The 18,486-nt window shown below is 42.3% G+C and overlaps 2 protein-coding genes and 1 pseudogene across 4 annotated transcripts in view; all 3 read left to right on the top strand.

Annotated features, from left to right (window-relative positions):
• Window positions 1-593: 593 nt before the first annotated feature.
• LOC107376923 (fibroblast growth factor 11) overlaps window positions 594-18,486 on the top strand; it is a 176,487-nt gene continuing 158,594 nt past the window's right edge. The window contains exons 1-2 of one of the 3 annotated variants that reach the window (XM_054747388.2): window positions 594-938; window positions 2,172-2,383. In XM_054747388.2, coding sequence (XP_054603363.2) covers window positions 2,182-2,383 — 202 coding nt within the window. In that variant the 5' untranslated portion in view covers window positions 594-938; window positions 2,172-2,181. The other 2 variants (XM_015946249.3, XM_015946250.3) reach the window with 2 other exon arrangements.
• On the top strand, window positions 2,381-8,401 carry LOC129165102 (uncharacterized). The gene is made up of 3 exons (XM_054747390.2): window positions 2,381-6,368; window positions 6,662-6,796; window positions 7,125-8,401. Exons 1-3 carry the CDS (start codon window positions 6,128-6,130, stop codon window positions 7,427-7,429), a joined length of 681 nt encoding a protein of 226 aa, XP_054603365.2. The 5' UTR covers window positions 2,381-6,127; the 3' UTR covers window positions 7,430-8,401.
• Window positions 7,899-9,046, top strand: LOC139066307 (uncharacterized; annotated as a pseudogene).

The following is an 18,486-nucleotide window of genomic DNA, read 5'->3' on the forward strand; positions in this document are numbered from 1 at the left end:
ACTATTATGACATAAATATAAAACAAATGTGGGAAAAAAACGATGTAAAATAAATTTAGCAGTAATTACACCATATCTTGGTAATATTACACATCAGGTGGTCTATTGCATTGTCAATAATCTTGCTTGTCCAGCTTTGTCCCAACTGTGTCCCCACCCAGTTTTTATTGTTTCTTACAGAAGCTTGTGCCTCTTTACTTATTATTATTAATTTATGTTTAATTTAGTTGATTTTGAACATATAATGTAGTTTTTTAGACGTGCTAATCTAAAATGTCCTACAGTGTTGGATTGAAACAAACCTTAGTACAGGTTGGAATATTTTAAAATATATTTTGGTTTTGAAAAGAAAAAAAAAACCATGGTAGATTAAAAGTGTTTAAACTTTTCTCAGACAAAGCACAGCGCTAATCCTCATGGTAGAAAGTTAGATTGGATTACAGCTGTCCTCATCTGACCTCGGCTGACATTCAGGCTGCCACGAGCTCCTTGATTAATTCTGAGTGTTGTCATAACAGGAGCAGGTGTAGTCGTTATTGGTACATCGTCACAGGTGTTATGGACACATATGATCTATTTCCTGTTTGTGGAGTGTGTAGGAACATTTTTCCATCTCTCCAGTGAGTCTGCCCAGCCCTCTTCTGTCTGAATCTAATCTATCCTCTCCATAAAAGAGTCAGATATGATTCTGATCAGATATAGTCTGACCTCACAAACGGGAGTTTCGTTTTAAGGTGGGGGCGTGTGCACCTTGCTGTGCCGCTAATCCCTGGATCCCGAGAGTAGGACCAGGATTTCTGAGTCGGTGTTGCCAGGGGGAAGAAGGAGGAAGGTGGTGCCGCCTCGGACTTGTTGGAAATGACAGCTGAAGACGGTGGATTGGAGCAGGAAAGCAGTGGGAGATAACGAAGAAAGTGTCCGTGTTCGCCGTGTGAAGGGTGTGTATGTGTGTGCGCGTGTCCAGCTTTAGCCGGAGAGCTAATGATTCTGTGACCGAAGGAAATGAATGCATGTGCACGCATCCGTGTGTGATAATTTTCTGTGTGGGTGTGGGGCGCTGCACTTGTCTCAAATAGCCTCATATGGTGTTAGCTAGAGCGCTAATTTGATAAAAGCTAGTTGGCTAATCAAAGCGATTAGCTGGCTGGGTGAGGCTCCAGTACGACTAGTCAACAAGGAGTAAAGACTAACATGCAGCCATGCTGGCTAAAGTTAATGCCTTATCTTTTAAGGTGTAACTTGTGTCTTCGACAGCAGGTAGGCTAATTTGTTGGGCTGTTAGCTTCATAGCTGGAACCGCTGAGCTCGCTAATTGACCCAGTTGGTGGGGCCAGAGGCCATGTTGTTGTTCCACCCGTCTGAACTTTGTTTACAACTTTTTAGCTCATTACTTCTGCTCCACAGTTCTTACTTGTTACCCGCCAAGTTAAGTTTAACCAACACTAAATGTGTTTTTGTTCTGCTTTTTGTGGTGAAACTCTCCCTGCACATTTAATCCGTTTAACCCCCAACCCGTGCACTCACGTGCTCACACAGCTGCGAGGCAGGATACGTGTCTCCATGGTAACGGCTGCTAAACGGCCAACTAGTTTTGAGTTTCCTGCGTAGTCTTTGTTTCATTCTGCCGAAAAGGCGTCAAATTACCTAATGAACAAACACACTCTTATATTTTAAATTTCAGAAAATATTACCGGTGTTTATTTGTTTGGTGTGTATGTATGGTGGCCCAAAGGGTTCAGTAAAATACAAAAGTCGCAACATAACAAACCCTAATCCATTCAAAATGCTGCAAACGTAAGTAATTGAGATCCCACCTGTGAAAACAACCATCTCTGCTGTATTCTTGACCTCAGCAGCTTGAGTTAAATGGTGTGGCAGAACCTGACCAGAAACTAATAGCTGCTAACCTCAGTCGACTAAAGAAATGTGGGTCAGAGTTTCACCGCAGCTCTTTTAATGACTGATGTGATCAAACAAGATAATACTTATGATTATTGCTGATAACAGCCTCTAGGAGATGCTGATTCTTCAGGCTAATTTATTTTTAACCCTTTATGTTTTGGATGAAGGCCTTAGTGATCAAATGGATTGAAGGTTTATTTGAATACATAGAGGTTTTTAGGGTCCTTTTTACCATGGCTGACGTCCCTTTTTTTTCTTCTACTCTCCAGTGCATTATAGATGGATTCCCTAATGAACGCGGTGACGCCACGCTCCCCAGCTCCCACCAAGAAGCTGTCCGAGGTGGACTTCCGCTCCGGGGCCACCTTGGAGCAGCTGTCGGCACAGGTGTCGGAGCTGGTTCTGTTGGAACAGGGGGAATTTGGGGACCAGACCGCCTTAGAAGTCCATACTGCCAAGGATTTCATCTTCAACATGCTAGGTAAAAGCAGTCATTACATTTGGACATCACTGAGGTACATGCTCTGGGTTAGGGTGAATAATTAGACCAGATTTTTTGACTCCTCCACTTGGCCCAGACTTGGCTTTCAGGGCATGATTGTAAATATCTGTTTACTTTTTCTGTGTTTTGTTGATTATCTTAACTATATCAGATCATCTCTGACCCATCAGCCTATATTGGGCTATATATTTGGTATTTCATTTTATTTTGTAGCTCTGCTGTGACCGATATTATTTATGGCTGTGGTTGTCTGTTAGATGTGTGTGACGGGTGACAAGAGAGGCTGGCTCCCTGAAACAGTGAACAGTAATTGTAATTAGGGGCTGGCTGATGTAGTAAATATTTTCTATATCGGCCGAAATTATTTTTAAAAGCCGATTAAAAAATAAATAATAATAATAATAATTACAAACAAAAAATAATAATAATTAGGCACCTGTGTGGCCAACTGCCGCCACTACTAAACTGAAGACCCGACGGACCCAACACACCGTTTAAAAAAATGTTTTAAGTTTGTTTTATATTTGAAGTTCAGTAGATATTAAGAGATTTATTGACTTATTTAATTTATATTGTATTGCACACATTGAATGTTCAGTCGTCTTTCACAATCAACGTGCTGCTAAAACGTGTGTGTGTGTATGTATATATATATATATATATATATATATATATATATATATATATATAATCGGCCTTAATAATCGGCTTTAAATATCGACCATCGGCAACAAAGTTCTTTAAAAATTGGTATCGGCCTTTGAAAAAAACATATTGGTCGGCCTCTAATCATAATAAAGCTAGGCTGACTTGGAAGTTAAACCTCTCTTCTTTCAAAAACTGTTTGAATGTTTCTGATGGCACAAACCAATGCACAGTTACAAAGTAAAGTGTGTCCCAGTGTGTTTTTATGAGAAACTCTGAGGTAGCCCAGTAAAAGCGTCCAATGCCTTCTGTTTTCCTCATTGTGTTATCAGAATAATAATTTGAGTTTTGGTGGTATGATGTCATTTCCTGTCATGATGATGACCGCACATTGCGATTAATGTGCTGAAGTAAGGTAAGGCGATATGGACAAAAAGTTGTATCTTTCAGCTGAATTCTAATATACAACGTATATCGATATTTTTCCTCCTGTAAAATACTTACAAGTTAACTCCCTTCGAGCTGTCTTGAGAAATGATATACATAAATTAATCAGCAAATTAAACGCATAAAAATGTATATATAAATGTATATCTTTGTGTTTGACATGGTTCATTTTTATACTGGATTTGGAGCTGTTGTAATGTAATCTGATCGTTGATTCTAATAAAGTATTTATCTATCAATCCGTTGACAGCTAGATAAGTATCAAATGTCCCACAGGCACTTTTTTTTATTATAGTTAGAATTCATGCAAAATCATTTAAATTCTATCTACAGGTGGCTCATATCATATTTTGCACAAGTAGGATGGAGAACCAGCCCGTTTGCAGCCACGGTGAAAAGGCTCGCTGAAACGTCCCCAAATATTTAAAACCCAGGAAGCCAAATGCAAACTTTAGGGCAGAACATTGACCCAGAGGTTTTCTGATTGAACAGACTTGTGAGAATACAGATAATGACTGCTTAGAGCATTTATCAGACACAAGGCTGGCCCACGGAGCATTTTTATGTGGCCCGCGAGATAAATTATATCAAAACTGACCCGCTGGCCAATTTTACCGCAAAGACTACAACTCCCACGATGCTTTGCGGCGTTAGCGCAGAGCCGAAGCGCTCCCTCCTTTGTGTTTTTTCCAGCGTCTGCTGCCAGTGTCTGCAGCTCCGCTGTCTCAGACAAACTAAATACTCCTCTTACTCAGCGCCGAGTTTACTCAGCTTTTTGCTGACGTAAAGCCCAGAAACGGAGATTTTAACTGCTCAGTAATGTGTTCACGACTGACAGAGAAAGTTTTTCAACTAACTTCCAGACAGAGCTGATATAACTCCAGCGAGCAGCGACACGCTCAAATCAGCATGGCTCTGTGGCTGCTGTAGTTTTTATTTTTCCTCCCCGACACAACAATGTGGTCAAGCTGCTCAGACATGTTCATCAGCACAAACCTATATGAGCACCTGTTGTCATTATTATGATGAAGATGAACAAAACAACAGGAGTCTCCTTCTCAGCTCAGGTCAACCCCATGATGCAGGTATCTGGCTGGAACAGGTGAGCATCACAGTAAACCAGTGGAGCAAACTGAGCTTTAAATATGTTGGTTTTCTGCTCTTTTTCTGCTCCAAAACATGAAAGTTAACAGGTGAGATGTTGCATTTTCATTTAAGATAAAATTATATTTTTATTTTGTTGTTGGCCCGTGAGAAAAGATTTAACCTACAGTAAAACAGGAAGAGGAAAGGCTGCAGATAGATGAATAGAATAGAAAATCCCTTTATGTTCCTCAGTGGGGAAAGCTAGACGTCACAGCAGCGATGACACTTATTACAGGAGAAAAAAAGAATAAAAATAAGAAAAATGATTAAACAAGAAAACATAAATCCTGAATAATTTTTAAAATGCTGAATATACCACAAGTAATAATTACCACTGATGACTTGCTCGTGTGTAATTTGGTTATTCCACATTCAGTGTTAATGCAAAAATAAGTTTGTTTCCAAATTAAAAGGTTCAAATTTGCATATATGTTGTTAAAGAAAATTAGCAAATTTGCCATCACTTTTTCCGAAAATATTAAGTTTGGCCCGCAACTTCGTCTCAGATTTTCATTTCGGCCCCTTGTGAATTTGAGTTTGACATCCCTGGCTTAGAGACTGAGCAAATTAGTCACTAGCATAGCGGCTTACTGCTAGCATATGAAAGAAAATATTTAAAGAAGTAGTTAGTTGGAGCCCAAGATGGCAATAATCATAAAAGCAGCACTATGATTTGCAGGGTGGGGTCGCTGTCTTTTCCAGATCTAACAGGAACATTCAATGAAAACATTTAATTTAACCCAAAAGGGTTTCAGGCAGGAAATGTTGTTCAAACAAATATCGGTGGGCTTACCCCTGCTGGTATGAGCTGTGTTGTGTCAGAAGCTGGATGTCGAGCAGAGAGGGTCCCATTACTAAAGTCTTTAGTATGACCCGACCAGGATTTGAACCCGGTGTCCCACTTCCAGGGTGGACACTCTACTACTAGACCACAGAGAAGGAAACCTGAGACCCTCACGCCTACTGCACACTGGAAGCAAAAGCGGTGCGGAACGGCAGTGGAACTGTTTACTCGCGACAATCACACAACTCAAGTGCACAGCGGGAGTGTTTCAGCAGTGAAGCGGCTTCTCTGCCCAGCTCCTAGCTCGACTCGCAAGATCACAAAATCCCTCGACTTCCGCAAACCTTCTTGCAAGATTACACGATCTCTCGAGATTTCAAAGGTTACTGTTTTATGAAATCCGCCATTAAAACAAGAAAAAGGAAATCACGTTTGATATCGCTGTTTGATGTCATATATGATGATGTTCCTCGCCACCGCCAGGAGTAAAACCATGAAAACACACAGCTGTACTTCTGGAATTATGCTGATGGTAAAAAAGCCATTAGGTGACACGTAAGCTTCATATAGGGCTTTGGAGCGTGACATTGCATGATGGGGGCACGCCCTGGTAACGCCATCTTGTCACCGAGGACTGAGGAACAAACGGATAGCACCAGGATTGCACTCTTATAACATTTAGCACCCTTATAACATCAGCAATGGGTAGGACTTGCTGTGTAGTAGGCTGTAATGTTAAGTCGCACGACCGGGAAGGTAATGAGCTTGAAAATGGGCTATCTTTTTACTCCTTCCCTGCCTGGAAGCAACGTAAGGGAGCACATGTGTCCGATGTAACCAAAAGAAGACGGCTAACCTGGATTGCAGCTGTGAGACGAGTCGATCTTCAGTTCTCTACCATCACCAAATATCTTCTATTGTGTTCCAGACATGTTTATTCTGGTAAGTTCCACATAACCGCTCATATTCCTCCTTTTATCTTTGGTATTTTTCCATGCGCTCTGAGTTGTTGTTTTTAGATCCCGTTAGCTTCTGCAGGCACGGTCTTAGGCCTTTGGTCTACGAATTGTAAACAAATAGTATTTGCTTTTCTGAAGCACAATAGAAAATCTAGACGACACAAATAATAATGGTGTGAGGTCAAAGAAATTTGGAACAAATAACCAGAAGATTAATTGATTTAAAAAAAAAATTATATTTCATACACACATTAATCTTTCTTTGCATTACTGCAGGTAAACCTGCCTATGAAATGGATGAAACAAGTCCTGACTGGATTCCAACGCTCCACATGGGTCATTCTGAAGTCTCTGCTTCAAAGTCAGACCGTCTCGCACGACGACGGCAACGGATGAAAATTAAAGGAGGAGGTAAACAACACCCACCCATGTTCTTGTTGTCACATCACAGAACTTTAATTTTGCTAATTGATGTAAATGTTATTTTAATTGTATAAGATGAGGAAGAAAAAATAAGATTTACCTGAGGCACTCTGAGGATTATATTTTTTATGAAGCAAGGTCAGATCACCTCTGATCATCAGTTTTTCTTCCTCTACATTTCATGTTTTACCTGATCCTGCAGAGCACCTGATGCGTCTTTTATATAACTTTCCACACAGACGCGCTCTCTCCCATCTGTTGTAATTTTAATTGTACTTGTGACGATCCTTTGGCTCACACTCATTGTGTCTGACAGGTGTTCAGTATGAAGCGGCAGATGGTGAAGGAGACACCCCCTCCAAAGTTTTAGATGTGGAGCTGCCAGAGATGGACCTGACAGACAAACAACACCGTGATCACCTGATGACGGAGGCAGTGGTCCAGGGGAATGTTGAAAAAGTGAAAGCTGGGACAGCATATGATGTGGAGGACGGACATCAGACAGAGGGAGAAACAGAAGAAAAATGCCAGAAGATGGAATGTGAACAGAACAGAGCAGAAATAAACCGGTCATTGGCGGAGAACAGAAGGCTCCGTTCAGAGTTGGAAAAAGGGAGTTGAATGAATACTTTTTAAAAGGTGACACTGAAGAAGTAAAGTGTTATACTGGACTACCTTGTTTTGATATTTTAATACCCTTGTTCAGCAACGTGAAAGCTTTCCTGCCGGAGTCAAAGAAACTGTCGTGTTTCCAAATGCTTTTACTCACACTCATGCGTCTGAGACGTGATCTTCCTGTCCAGCATCTCTGCCATCTTTTCAACATTTCCCACAAAACTCTGGCCTTGTTCGAGTTGAGCAGCGCCTCGCCTGGAAAGCAGACGAGAGCAGACGGAAGCAGCAGGGGGAGTGGCTGAAAGCCGGCGTTTAAGTCGGTCAGATTTCCCTACATGTGTAGCTCACGGGTGATGAGTGAAGATATCACGTTAGCGTTCATACTTGTTTAATTTTAAACTTTAATTCTGGTGTCTGTTAGCAGCTGAAACACATCCTCATGTGCTTGTGGATATCATATATTGTATATGAAGACATGACTGTAATAATAAGTAAAGGTTATCAGCTGTAGGTTTAGTGTGCTCATAGGAAACGGGACAAAAGAACACAAAACTCATTTCTCTTTATGGCCTATATAGTTGTCATCATCGACGTAACATGATTTACAGAATACATGTGACCAACTAACATTTCATGTTCTACCACCAGATGTTTGGATCAAAATATGAACCAATCAGATCTTAGATCAGGTGAGAGCCAGGCGTTTCCCGTCATGCCCTAGGTTTTACAGCCGGTGGAGAGCAACTGCAGCGCCTTGCTCCAAAAATCTGCGACCGACTTGATCTCACGAGGTTATCGTTGCTTATGTAGGCATGACGTCAGAGCAAGTCGGCGTCAAGTCGGACTCAAATCTAACCGGCATGCACTGCGCGCCGATCACCGGTGATCTAATCTGCGCAGAACTGGCTCATCTCGAACACAGCCTCTGTCTTCTGCCTTTCCCTGATACAATCGATGTTCTATATGCTTGCTTAGGGCCCCCTGGTACACTGGCCTGAGAGGCACTGCCTAAGAGCCACCACGCTGCAAAAATTTATTGAAATTTTTGGAAACCGAGTAGCCATCATTGTTGACTGTTTTGAAATCTGTATGGAAAGACTGTCCAATTTAAAAGCACATGCACATACATTCTCACTATAAGGGTACACACACCATGAAATATCTTATAGGGATTAGCCCACATGGTTCAATATCGTTCATTTCTAAGGGATGGGGCGGGCGTGCATCAGACAAACATATCACAGAAAACTGTGGACTTCTGAACAAACTGTTACCAGGGATGTAGTGTTGGCTGACAGAGGTTTTGACATCAGAGATGCTGTGGGAATTATATGTGCAGATGTTAAGATCCCTTCGTTTACGAGAGGCTTTTGTCAACTTGATGCCAAGGACATTGAAGACACAAGAGCTATAGCCCACCTGAGAATACACGTTGAGCGAGTCATTGGGAGGTTGCGCAACAAATACAAAATGTTGCATACCACAATGCCAGTCCGATCTCTTATTCCATGTGAGGGTGAAGATATCACCCTTCTGGACAAGATGGTAAATGTTTGTTGCATTTTGGTGAACATATGTCCCAGTGTGGTAGTAAAACCAGGGAAAAATGAAACCTGCTCTTAAATGTTTGTGCTGCACTGTGTATATAGGGATGTTTTCTTAATTATTAACTGAATGATCTGATTTTTATTCACACAATTTCACGCAAGTTTTGCATTAAACCTTAATGAGATGTCTATATATCAACTAATCTGCTTTTGCGCTTTGTAAATTATTAGGATAAAGCAAAACATTTAAAGAATTTCTTCATCTTTTATTTTTATTATCCAACTCAAGAATATATTCACTGAATGCTAATCGAGAACTTATCCCTTCATCCTTGATAAACAATAATATACAGTAAGACAACATGATTCACATTTTTTGTGCATTGTAATATAAAGACAGCTTGGTGCTAATATGCAAAATCTTTTAACTGCACAATGAAAGAACTGGAATTGTGGTTTGGGTCAGAGCCTGCCAAGTGGGTGACTTACATTTTAGCAATGTATTTCACAGCTATAAATGTCAAGCATCACTCTAAACCCATCTAATGCTAAATTAAGCTTTATTCTGACCAGAACTGTAGTTGGAGAAATATTTCCCAACTAGTTCTGTAAGACACACTTTGTGGAAGAACTCTTTGGCTTTCTTCAGGTGTGGTTCCCAGAAATTGACATCCGGGAAGAAGCGCACCACAGCCATGCCTTTTTCAGTCCAAACAACAAAGTCACTGTGTTTGGAGTTGGTCACATATATTTGTGTTTGCATCTTTAATCAAAGGCCATTTCCAGCAGACTCCAGGCAGAAGTCTTTATCTTGTGCATCCAAGGCCTGCTCCATTCTATATTTAAAAGGACACTTAATCTCCAGGCAAACCTTTCCACAACTCTCACACACTGAGTCCATCAGGGGAAGCTCCGAGTTCTGGGAAACTGATGTTCACAATGAAACCACATGGTTGAACCTGAACGTTCTTGTGATGTGCGGAGAGGACTTCAGTGTAGGCCTTTCTTGTATATCTTTCATGCTCCAATCCCCATCTTGTTTGTGTAACAGAAACAGATTTGTCCGGGTAGCACACTCGATTAACAACACTGATGGCTGGTGGTGTTAAACTTGTGGCAAATACTGCATGAATGACCGAAGCGGTGATTCTCCCAGCACACCATTTGAACCAGTTTGGACTCTTGTTCTGAAGTCGTTTTTGTTCTTCATTTGCTTCAGCCTGCTTTTCTGTCACTGCTGCAGCTGTTGGGTGCTTTTTGCAGTAAAGCTGTAGATCCGGAAGGTGACGGGCTGTTTGCTTTTTTGGTGCGAAGATGCCAAAGACTGAAGTAATGTAGGTGACTGTACAGTGTAATGTGTGTGATATTTTTCCGTCCCAGATAAACCAACAACCTTGCTGTGCTCAAGCGGCAATTTTAATAGTGGCAACAAGTCCTCCATATTAGCAGGTGGGATGTTAGGTTTTGAAGGCCTGATTCTTTTAGCTTTCACTAACGACTGTGTGTCTATTTGTTGATCTATTGCCTTTTGTTGGCTGTTGAAGTGGTGAAGTCAATTTTATGGCCAACTTGAGGGTGTATCTTGGACAAATTGCCAGGCAAAACCCAGTAGGCTGGCTCATCTGTAACTGTCCGTGTGCCACGGATCCACACGGTGGCTTCAACTTTAAACAAAAGAGCTGCAACATGAGTGCAGCCAATGGAGAGGCTGACAGACTGGGTAGGCCTATCAGGAACTGCTCTGGAGTGGTCCTCTTATCTTTCTGAGCGTTCCTTTTCTGTGGCCGTCTCCAAGTTCAGGTCCTCCACCACCTCCCTTGCCCATGGTGTCCCACAAGGTTCTGTGCTGGGGCCTCTGCTTTTCCTCCTATCTGCTTCCTCTTCAGCACATCCTGAGCTCCTTCAAAGGAATCTCCTACCATCTTTATGCAGATGACATCCAACTGTACATCTCCTTTAAGCCCCATGAGATGTCTAAGCTGCAGCTGTTACACACCTGCTTAGACTCTATCAAAACCTGGATGGCTGGGAGCTTTCTACAGCTGAATGAAGATAAGACTGAGATCCTCATCTGTGCCCCAGACAAGCTGGTTCCCAAAGTCAGATACTCTCTTGGTCAGCTTGCTTCTCACACCAAACCTTCGGTCAGGAATCTTGGCTTGACCTTTGACCTAGCTCTCACCCTGGATTCTCATGTCAGTTCTCTTGTTCGCTATTCCTTCTTCCATCTCAGGAACATTGCTAAGCTGAGTACCATTCTGTCCTGCTATGAACTTGAGACTGTTCTCCACACCTTCATCTCCTCACGCTTAGACTACTGTAACTCTCTTTTCACGTGTCTGAGCAGAACCTCCCTGAACCGTCTACAGGTGGTTCAGAATGCCTGTGCTCGTCTTCTGACCAAGTCCTCCAAACACACCCACATCACCCCGCTTCTCCTCCAGCTTCACTGGCTGCCAGTCAACTTCAGGGTTCATTTCAAGATCCTGGTTCTGGCCTATAGGGCCTTACATGGACAAGGACACTTCGCTATGGATAAGCTCCTCCTATCTGTTCCGAATGCTCGTTTAAAAAGCCGTGGAGAAAGGGCTTTCTCTGTCTGTGCACCGAAGCTGTGGAACGCATTACCACTGCTAGTGAGGCAAGCTCCAACAGCTAGCATTTTTAAATCACGCCTGAAAACTCACTACTTCAACCTAGCTTATACAACATAATTACGGACCTCACTGACATCTGCACTGTTTATAAATGGACTGCACAATTATCGACTTCCGTATTATTGAGGTTCTGTGTTCGACATGTTTGTATAACGCCGGTTTAATTAACCAACATTTTTAGTGTACAGCGCCTTGTTTGGTTGTAATGCCTTGTGAATGCGCTTTATAAATAAAATTGGATTGGATGGACAAGCACCATCTTACATTGGTGATCTTAGTCCCTACACCCCCAGCAGGTCCCTGAGGTCCAGCGATCAAAGCCTACTGGTTGTGCAGCACCAGGCTAAAGACCAAAGGTGACAGATCATTTGCTGCTGTGGCCCCCAGACTCTGGACCTCTCTCCCCCTGAGTCTGAGATCAGTGGACTCCTTTTAAAAGCAGCTGAAGACTCACTTGTTCAAAGTGGCTTTTGTATGACCTTCTTCACCACTCTTTGTTCTGCTCTCCCCACCTATTTCACCTTCCTCAGGATCCACTGATTTCCCTCTTTCCTGTTCACTCTCTCTTTCTTAACATTTTTTAATCCCAATTGTCTATTTTTGCTCATTTTAATATATTTTTAACCTTTTTCTAAATTCTTTTTTATATTTTTACATTTTTTGTTTTTGTGAAGCGTCTCGTGATTTTCATCTTGAGAGGCGCTATAGAAATGATATTTTCTTCTTCTTCTGTAAGTATCTTTTTTAGGCATCCAGACACAATTTGTCTCGATATACTCATTAATCTTTGGAGCAGATTTTAAGCATGATTAGTTACCTTCTTGTCTACCACTTCTCTCGTTTGTTTTGGTTTGTGGGCAATAAAGATGGCGCAGCAAAACCACAATGCAGTGCGTGAGAACTTCGGTTCCAAAATCCTATATGAAATCTCATCGCTGCAAAACTTCTTAGGAAATTACAGGGGATTTTACACTGAAACCGTGTGTGATTTCCTGTTTAGCCCTATGTTAACTGTGGCAACTTGCAAATCCCAGAAGCGGCTCGCAGGAGAAATTAACCCAATCCTGTTTGGGATGTGTCTGAAAATTGCTGCGTCGCGGCTGGTTTGTTCCTCTCCATAGACTATATTAAATTCTATTTGTAACGGTGCCGTTTTGCACTGCCTTAGCTTCCAGTGTGCAGTAGGGGCTAAACAACTCCACTTGAGGAAGGACCTCTCCCCTACCCCCAAAATGGGAAATCCACCCCTTTCCAGCGTTGGATCGAATGGTATGAATAACGGCATGAATAACAGGCCAGGCTCTTCTCCCGTAAGGTACCTGCTATGAGGGCCGCGCCGTACTTACACGAGTCAGGTGTTCGTTCAGTCGTTTTTAGATGTTTTCCTCTCTAAACTAGTCTACATGTTTATTAATCTCATTACTGCAGATTAGACCAGCAGTGAGTCATGAAGGTGTTGCGTTAGCGTTAGCTGCTACCCTTGAGAAGTGACTCAGCATCTCTGCTGATTAATGCTTCAGCTACAGCGCTGTGTTTCTGTTTCTGGAGACGTGAGGACATTAATTCAGGAGGGACAAAATGCATATCCTTTACTGTTATTTGTCCAACAGGTGGCTCTGTGTCTCCTCCCAGCTGCTGTCCCTGTCTGTCCTTTTGTTCTGGATTTGTTGACTTTCCTGGAGCCGGTGACAGTGCTGGTGTTGGGCCTGGGCCTTTCTGATCCATCAGCTTGTCCCCGTCCCACTGTCTCCTTGTTCTGGTTTTGTTTCTTTTTCCCTTTGCTTCCTTTGTCAGTTCCTTCAGAGGTCTCCAGTTGGATCATCTTTGAGGCTTCCACGTGATGCTTTCTCACACCCTCCTGTGACCGATGCAGTTCCACGCTTTGAGCAGAAAGTTTGTTAGGTTTCACTTTACATTCTAGAATCTGTGTGTGGGTGGAGCCGTTGTGTTCTGGGAGACTGGGACATGCGTGTTCCTTCACATGTGCAGCTTCTGAGCACTTGTAGAAGGCGTGAGCTCTGTTGGGTTTTCCACACAGACTAGAGAAAGCTCACACCCAGTGATGGTGCTCTGTTTTATTATTTCATGTTTATGTAAACAACACGGTTGTCCTCCAGGCTCTCAGAGCCGTGTGTGAGTCTTCTATAACAGGGAACAGGAATAGACGGATCCCTCCGCTGGTGAATCCAGTTTTAGTTCAGAGTTCTCTTATCAGTGAAAACATCTTTTCTAGTCTTGGTGATCCAGGCCTTCTCCTGTCTGCTCTGGGATCTGATATTTATATCAGGATGTAAACCTGCTTCAACTTTTCAGCATTTTTCACTTTTATCTCCGTTCGATATTTCTGTCACCATCGCAACACAGCTGGAGGTAGACCTTCACTCGTCGCCTGATGGAATCCCAACTTTCTAAAGATGTAAATGTGCTTATGTACACACGAGTGTTGCAAAAACTCTTATTTGACCTGGAGGTATGTAAAGTATAAGCATGTCACGTCAACGAGACATAGGCAACAAAACACTCTTAATAAAAGAAACAATTGAATGAAGGCATCGGTCAATTGCCCAACCAAAGGTTGCGGTTGGTATTGGAACCTGCAACCTTGTTGCTGCTGGGCAACCGTGCTACCGGCTGCACCACCATGCTGTCAAGTGTCACAAGCAGACATGAAAAAAACAAAAGGTTCCAAATAAAAGCTAAGCCAAGTGAGTTCTAATGATTAGAAACTGGAGGATTCAGAAGGCCATCCCATAATGTCTCTTTAGACGCATTCTTAAATGTTGTTGGCCCCAAAAATCATATATTTTAATTTAAATCTAAGTTCTGCTCTGTGTTTCTTGAAAGTGTTGCAGCTCCAGTAGTAGTAGTGCTGGTGGGTGTATTATTATTATTATTATTATTATTATTATTATTATTGTTATTATTTAGATTCTCAAGATTTAGAGTCAACTATAACGATTCGGTCCAATCTGATTGATCTGGGTCAGGGATTTTAAAACTGTTGTTACCTTTTATTACATGCCTGTAGGCGTGCAATATATTAGTACAATTGACATTCAATGTGTTAGTTAAAGGTGGCTGTAAGGACCAATCCCACTCCCAGAGTGTTGGTACAAACATGCTGTTGGGCCCAACAGGTTAGCCACCAGAGCAAGTCAGAGGAGTCTGTTCCTGCACCAGTGGTCACTAACCTCGGGTGTCATTAAGAATAACAAGTTAAAGCTACAATAGCAAATTAGAAAAAATACCTATAACAACCTTCTAACATGTGTAGTGATATGTGTTGTGGAGATTAGAGGAACAGCCGGCTGCTACCACTTCAACTTTAGGACAAACTACCAGAGTCCCAAAAAGAAAGACACCATCTGAAGTCATGGATGACAAAAGACTTTTGGACCTAGAAAATGGCGACTGGTGTTTAGCGCATGGATGACAAAAGACTTTTGGACCTAGAAAATGGCGACTGGTGTTTAGCGCTATCTCGTTACTCTGGCAATGTGGGTTTCCTGTTCTGAAGGAAGCGGAACCAGGGAAGATACCTGAGGGGAGGAGCGAGTGTTCTGTCACCATGTTTGCATTCTAAACCTAGCTTGTTTACAGATTCGCTAAAGCTATTTTATGCATTTATTCTTAGCCTGTGTAAATGTAAACAGAATACTGATTATTAGCTTCCATGTAACAGTTTTTATTTTGCTGTGTGCAAATAAGTCATCTTTGGATCAATCTTTATGAATTTTTATGAGAATCGACTCAAGTTATTTCCCAACACATCTCTGCGTAGAAGGTCCTACAAGTAAAGAGGGTCATCCTTTTACTCTTTCATTTGTCTGGATTAGAAACTGAAAATAAAAACATTGTGTTTTCCTTTTTCCTGGTCAGACAGTGTAATAGGAATCACCTGAAACCTCCGTGACTAGATGGGTGTTTTATTTTAGGAACTGTAAAATCCTGCGTGTTAAAGTTGCACCTCAGCTTTCATCTCTTTAGAAAGTGTTTTTCTGTCCAGACCTGCTGAATCGACGCAGCGTCTTGACTCGCTTCGCCGTGTCAACACTGACGGGGCCGCGTGCGAATGAGTCGTAGCTGGATGTCATTCCATCTGCTGCAACTTCCTGTCTCATCAGAGGGCCGTGCGCCAGCGCCTGGAGTGGCGCCGTTGTTGTGATCACACGCTTGGGCTGGTGGCTGACATGTGGCCGCTCCAGCTGAATAACACTCCACACTCGTGATCGTGTCTCTGTTGAGCGTGGTGGGTGAGAAACTGTCTCGCTGCAGGCACACTAGATGAATCAAGTTTTCATTTGATTAGCCACTCTGTTTCTTCTATCTCTCGCTCACACACACACACACACACACACACACACACACACACACACACACACACACACACACACACACACACACACACACACACGCACGCAGCATAAATGAGCAGTGGCTTGTCTATCATGACTGAGGCTGCCCACTGACACAGCATGGGGTATTTATGGATGCTAAGCTGTCATGTTTGAGTATATTAAATTAACAAAAAGATGCTGATGAGGTCATGACCTCTGCAGTACATCGCATATCAACTGTTAAACGTAAAAAGAGCCGAGCGTCGCCTCCCGTCGGTGGTTAAATGTCTCTGAGAACTACATTAGTGGATTTGTCCCGTAAGCAGAAGGTGTTGAGGTGGTGGGTGAAGACAACATGTATCTATAGATGCTTTCTGTCTCTTATCGCCGCATTCACGTCTTTATCTTCCCATCTCCATCCGTTACTGAATGTGTTTCTTCAAAAAGAAGCAGGAAGTAAACTTTCAGAGGTTTCAGTGGTCACAATGGTAACATTTAGTCAAGTTAGCATTGGTGTGTTAATGTTATTGCTGTGTTTAGTGGGGGATAGAGGCGGAGACAAATAGGGGTGTGTCCTAGTCAAAGAACTGTAACCTAAGGCTGTTTACGTCACAGTAGGGCTGGGCGATATGGCCTCTTATCTATATTGCGATATAATCTGAAGCATGTGTGGTAACGATATGTATTGCAATATATTTTTTTCCTTTGTTTATGTCAAAATGACATGCTTTTAAATATCCTCATCCTCATATATGCCACTTAAGGCATATAGGCCTCCTCCTCCGCCCACTCCATGCTTGCAGTCACTGCCATTCTGTTGCCCCAATGTCAGCAGGGTGCGCATCTCAGTGACGTCATGTCTTATCGCGGTATTGCGATATAGCCAAAAACTCTTATCATTACCCAATTTTATATTGTTTCTACCTTATATCGTTTTTATTGCCCACCCCTACGTCACAGCCATCCAAAATTAAAGGGTACTTAAATGTGCCCTTGTTATCCGTTATAAGAACTGAGACAACTTCCTTTGGTCCCTTCACAATAAGAGCCCCAGTTAAACCCACTGTGTAACTTATTCTTTGGTCTCATTGCTGAACAATCTTTACTCTGGGTGCAGTGGGTTTTCACCCTGCAGACTATAGTCAGGAAATGATGATCATGATGGAGAGACATTCAGTCCGATGTTTCTGTGAAACACCAAAGTGATTCAGTCCATAGATGCCGAGTCATCACTACAGATCCCATAGAAGAAGAAAGAAGAAAATATCATTTCTATAGGGCCTCTCAAGATAAAAATCACAAGGTGCCATAAGTCCACATACGTCATTTCTGGTTGAATTACTTTTACACGCGTGTCTCTGCAAACCCAACAGGCTCAGTAACAGAACCATAGCAGCTTCTGGTTCCACCTGATCGTTTCTCATGCTCTCTATGGTGATAACTGTCATTTAGTTGGGTAGGAATCACAGTGCTAACATCAAAGCAACAGCTCGCCCTCTCCAGGTGACACTATTTCACACACACACACACACACACACACACACACACACACACACACACACACACACACACACACACACACACACACACACACACACACACACACACACACACACACACACACACACACACACATTATCTGAACTGACGGTTGCTGAGCTAATCTCCTGCCATGATGTGAATTCATAAACAGAGGTGGCAGAGCGCCTCGCCTCCTGATCAGAAACCGATAACATGAATCTAGGTCTGGAGTAAAGTCCGGTATCCTGCTGTAGGCTGTGTTGGGACGATTTAAACGACACGTTTAGCTGCTGATGTAGAGTTTTATTGTCCAAAATAACAGATGAAGGAATTGAGTCACTGATTTTTAAGAGGCATGAAATTCTTAGTGTTTTTCAGATGAATTTAAAGATAAAACGACTACAGAGAAGTTTTGCTGGATCTTTTGTTCAGGGTTGGTTTAGAGACCACTGGAGCTTTTTCACACAGAGGCTAGGTGGGGCTTCTTACCTTTAATGATCCAGCTGGGGAACATGGGTGGCTGACATAATGACTGAGCTGGCATTCCTACGCATAAGAAAAATGAAAAGTGAAGGCTGAGACGGTGAGCGGGGGGACTGTAACTGACTAATGCTGTCATCAAATGGTGAATAATTAAAGCTGAGCTGATTCTGGTACCTGTTCTGCTCCCTGACTCACGCATTGATGTCTCTGAGTCAGACAAACTCAATTGCCACAACTTTTTAAAGGTGGATATTATTGTTAAAATGTGAAATTGGTTAAATATATAATTGGCACTTAACTCCTGCAGTAGCCGCATCGTCCACAAGGAGGCAGAATCAACTCGTAATGCAGCCTGAACATTTGGGTCCAAACTTTATGAGAGCTTTGCTTTAGTTCAGCACAGAGGACATGTTGAGGCTTAACAAGAATGCCAGTTTTAATCTAATTATGATTTAATTAACATCTGAGGAAGTTCTCTCCATGCTCCACGTACTCAGACTGATGGAAGAACCAGTTGT

Source organism: Nothobranchius furzeri, chromosome 2 (genome assembly GCF_043380555.1).
Source record: "Nothobranchius furzeri strain GRZ-AD chromosome 2, NfurGRZ-RIMD1, whole genome shotgun sequence".
NCBI lineage: Eukaryota > Metazoa > Chordata > Actinopteri > Cyprinodontiformes > Nothobranchiidae > Nothobranchius > Nothobranchius furzeri.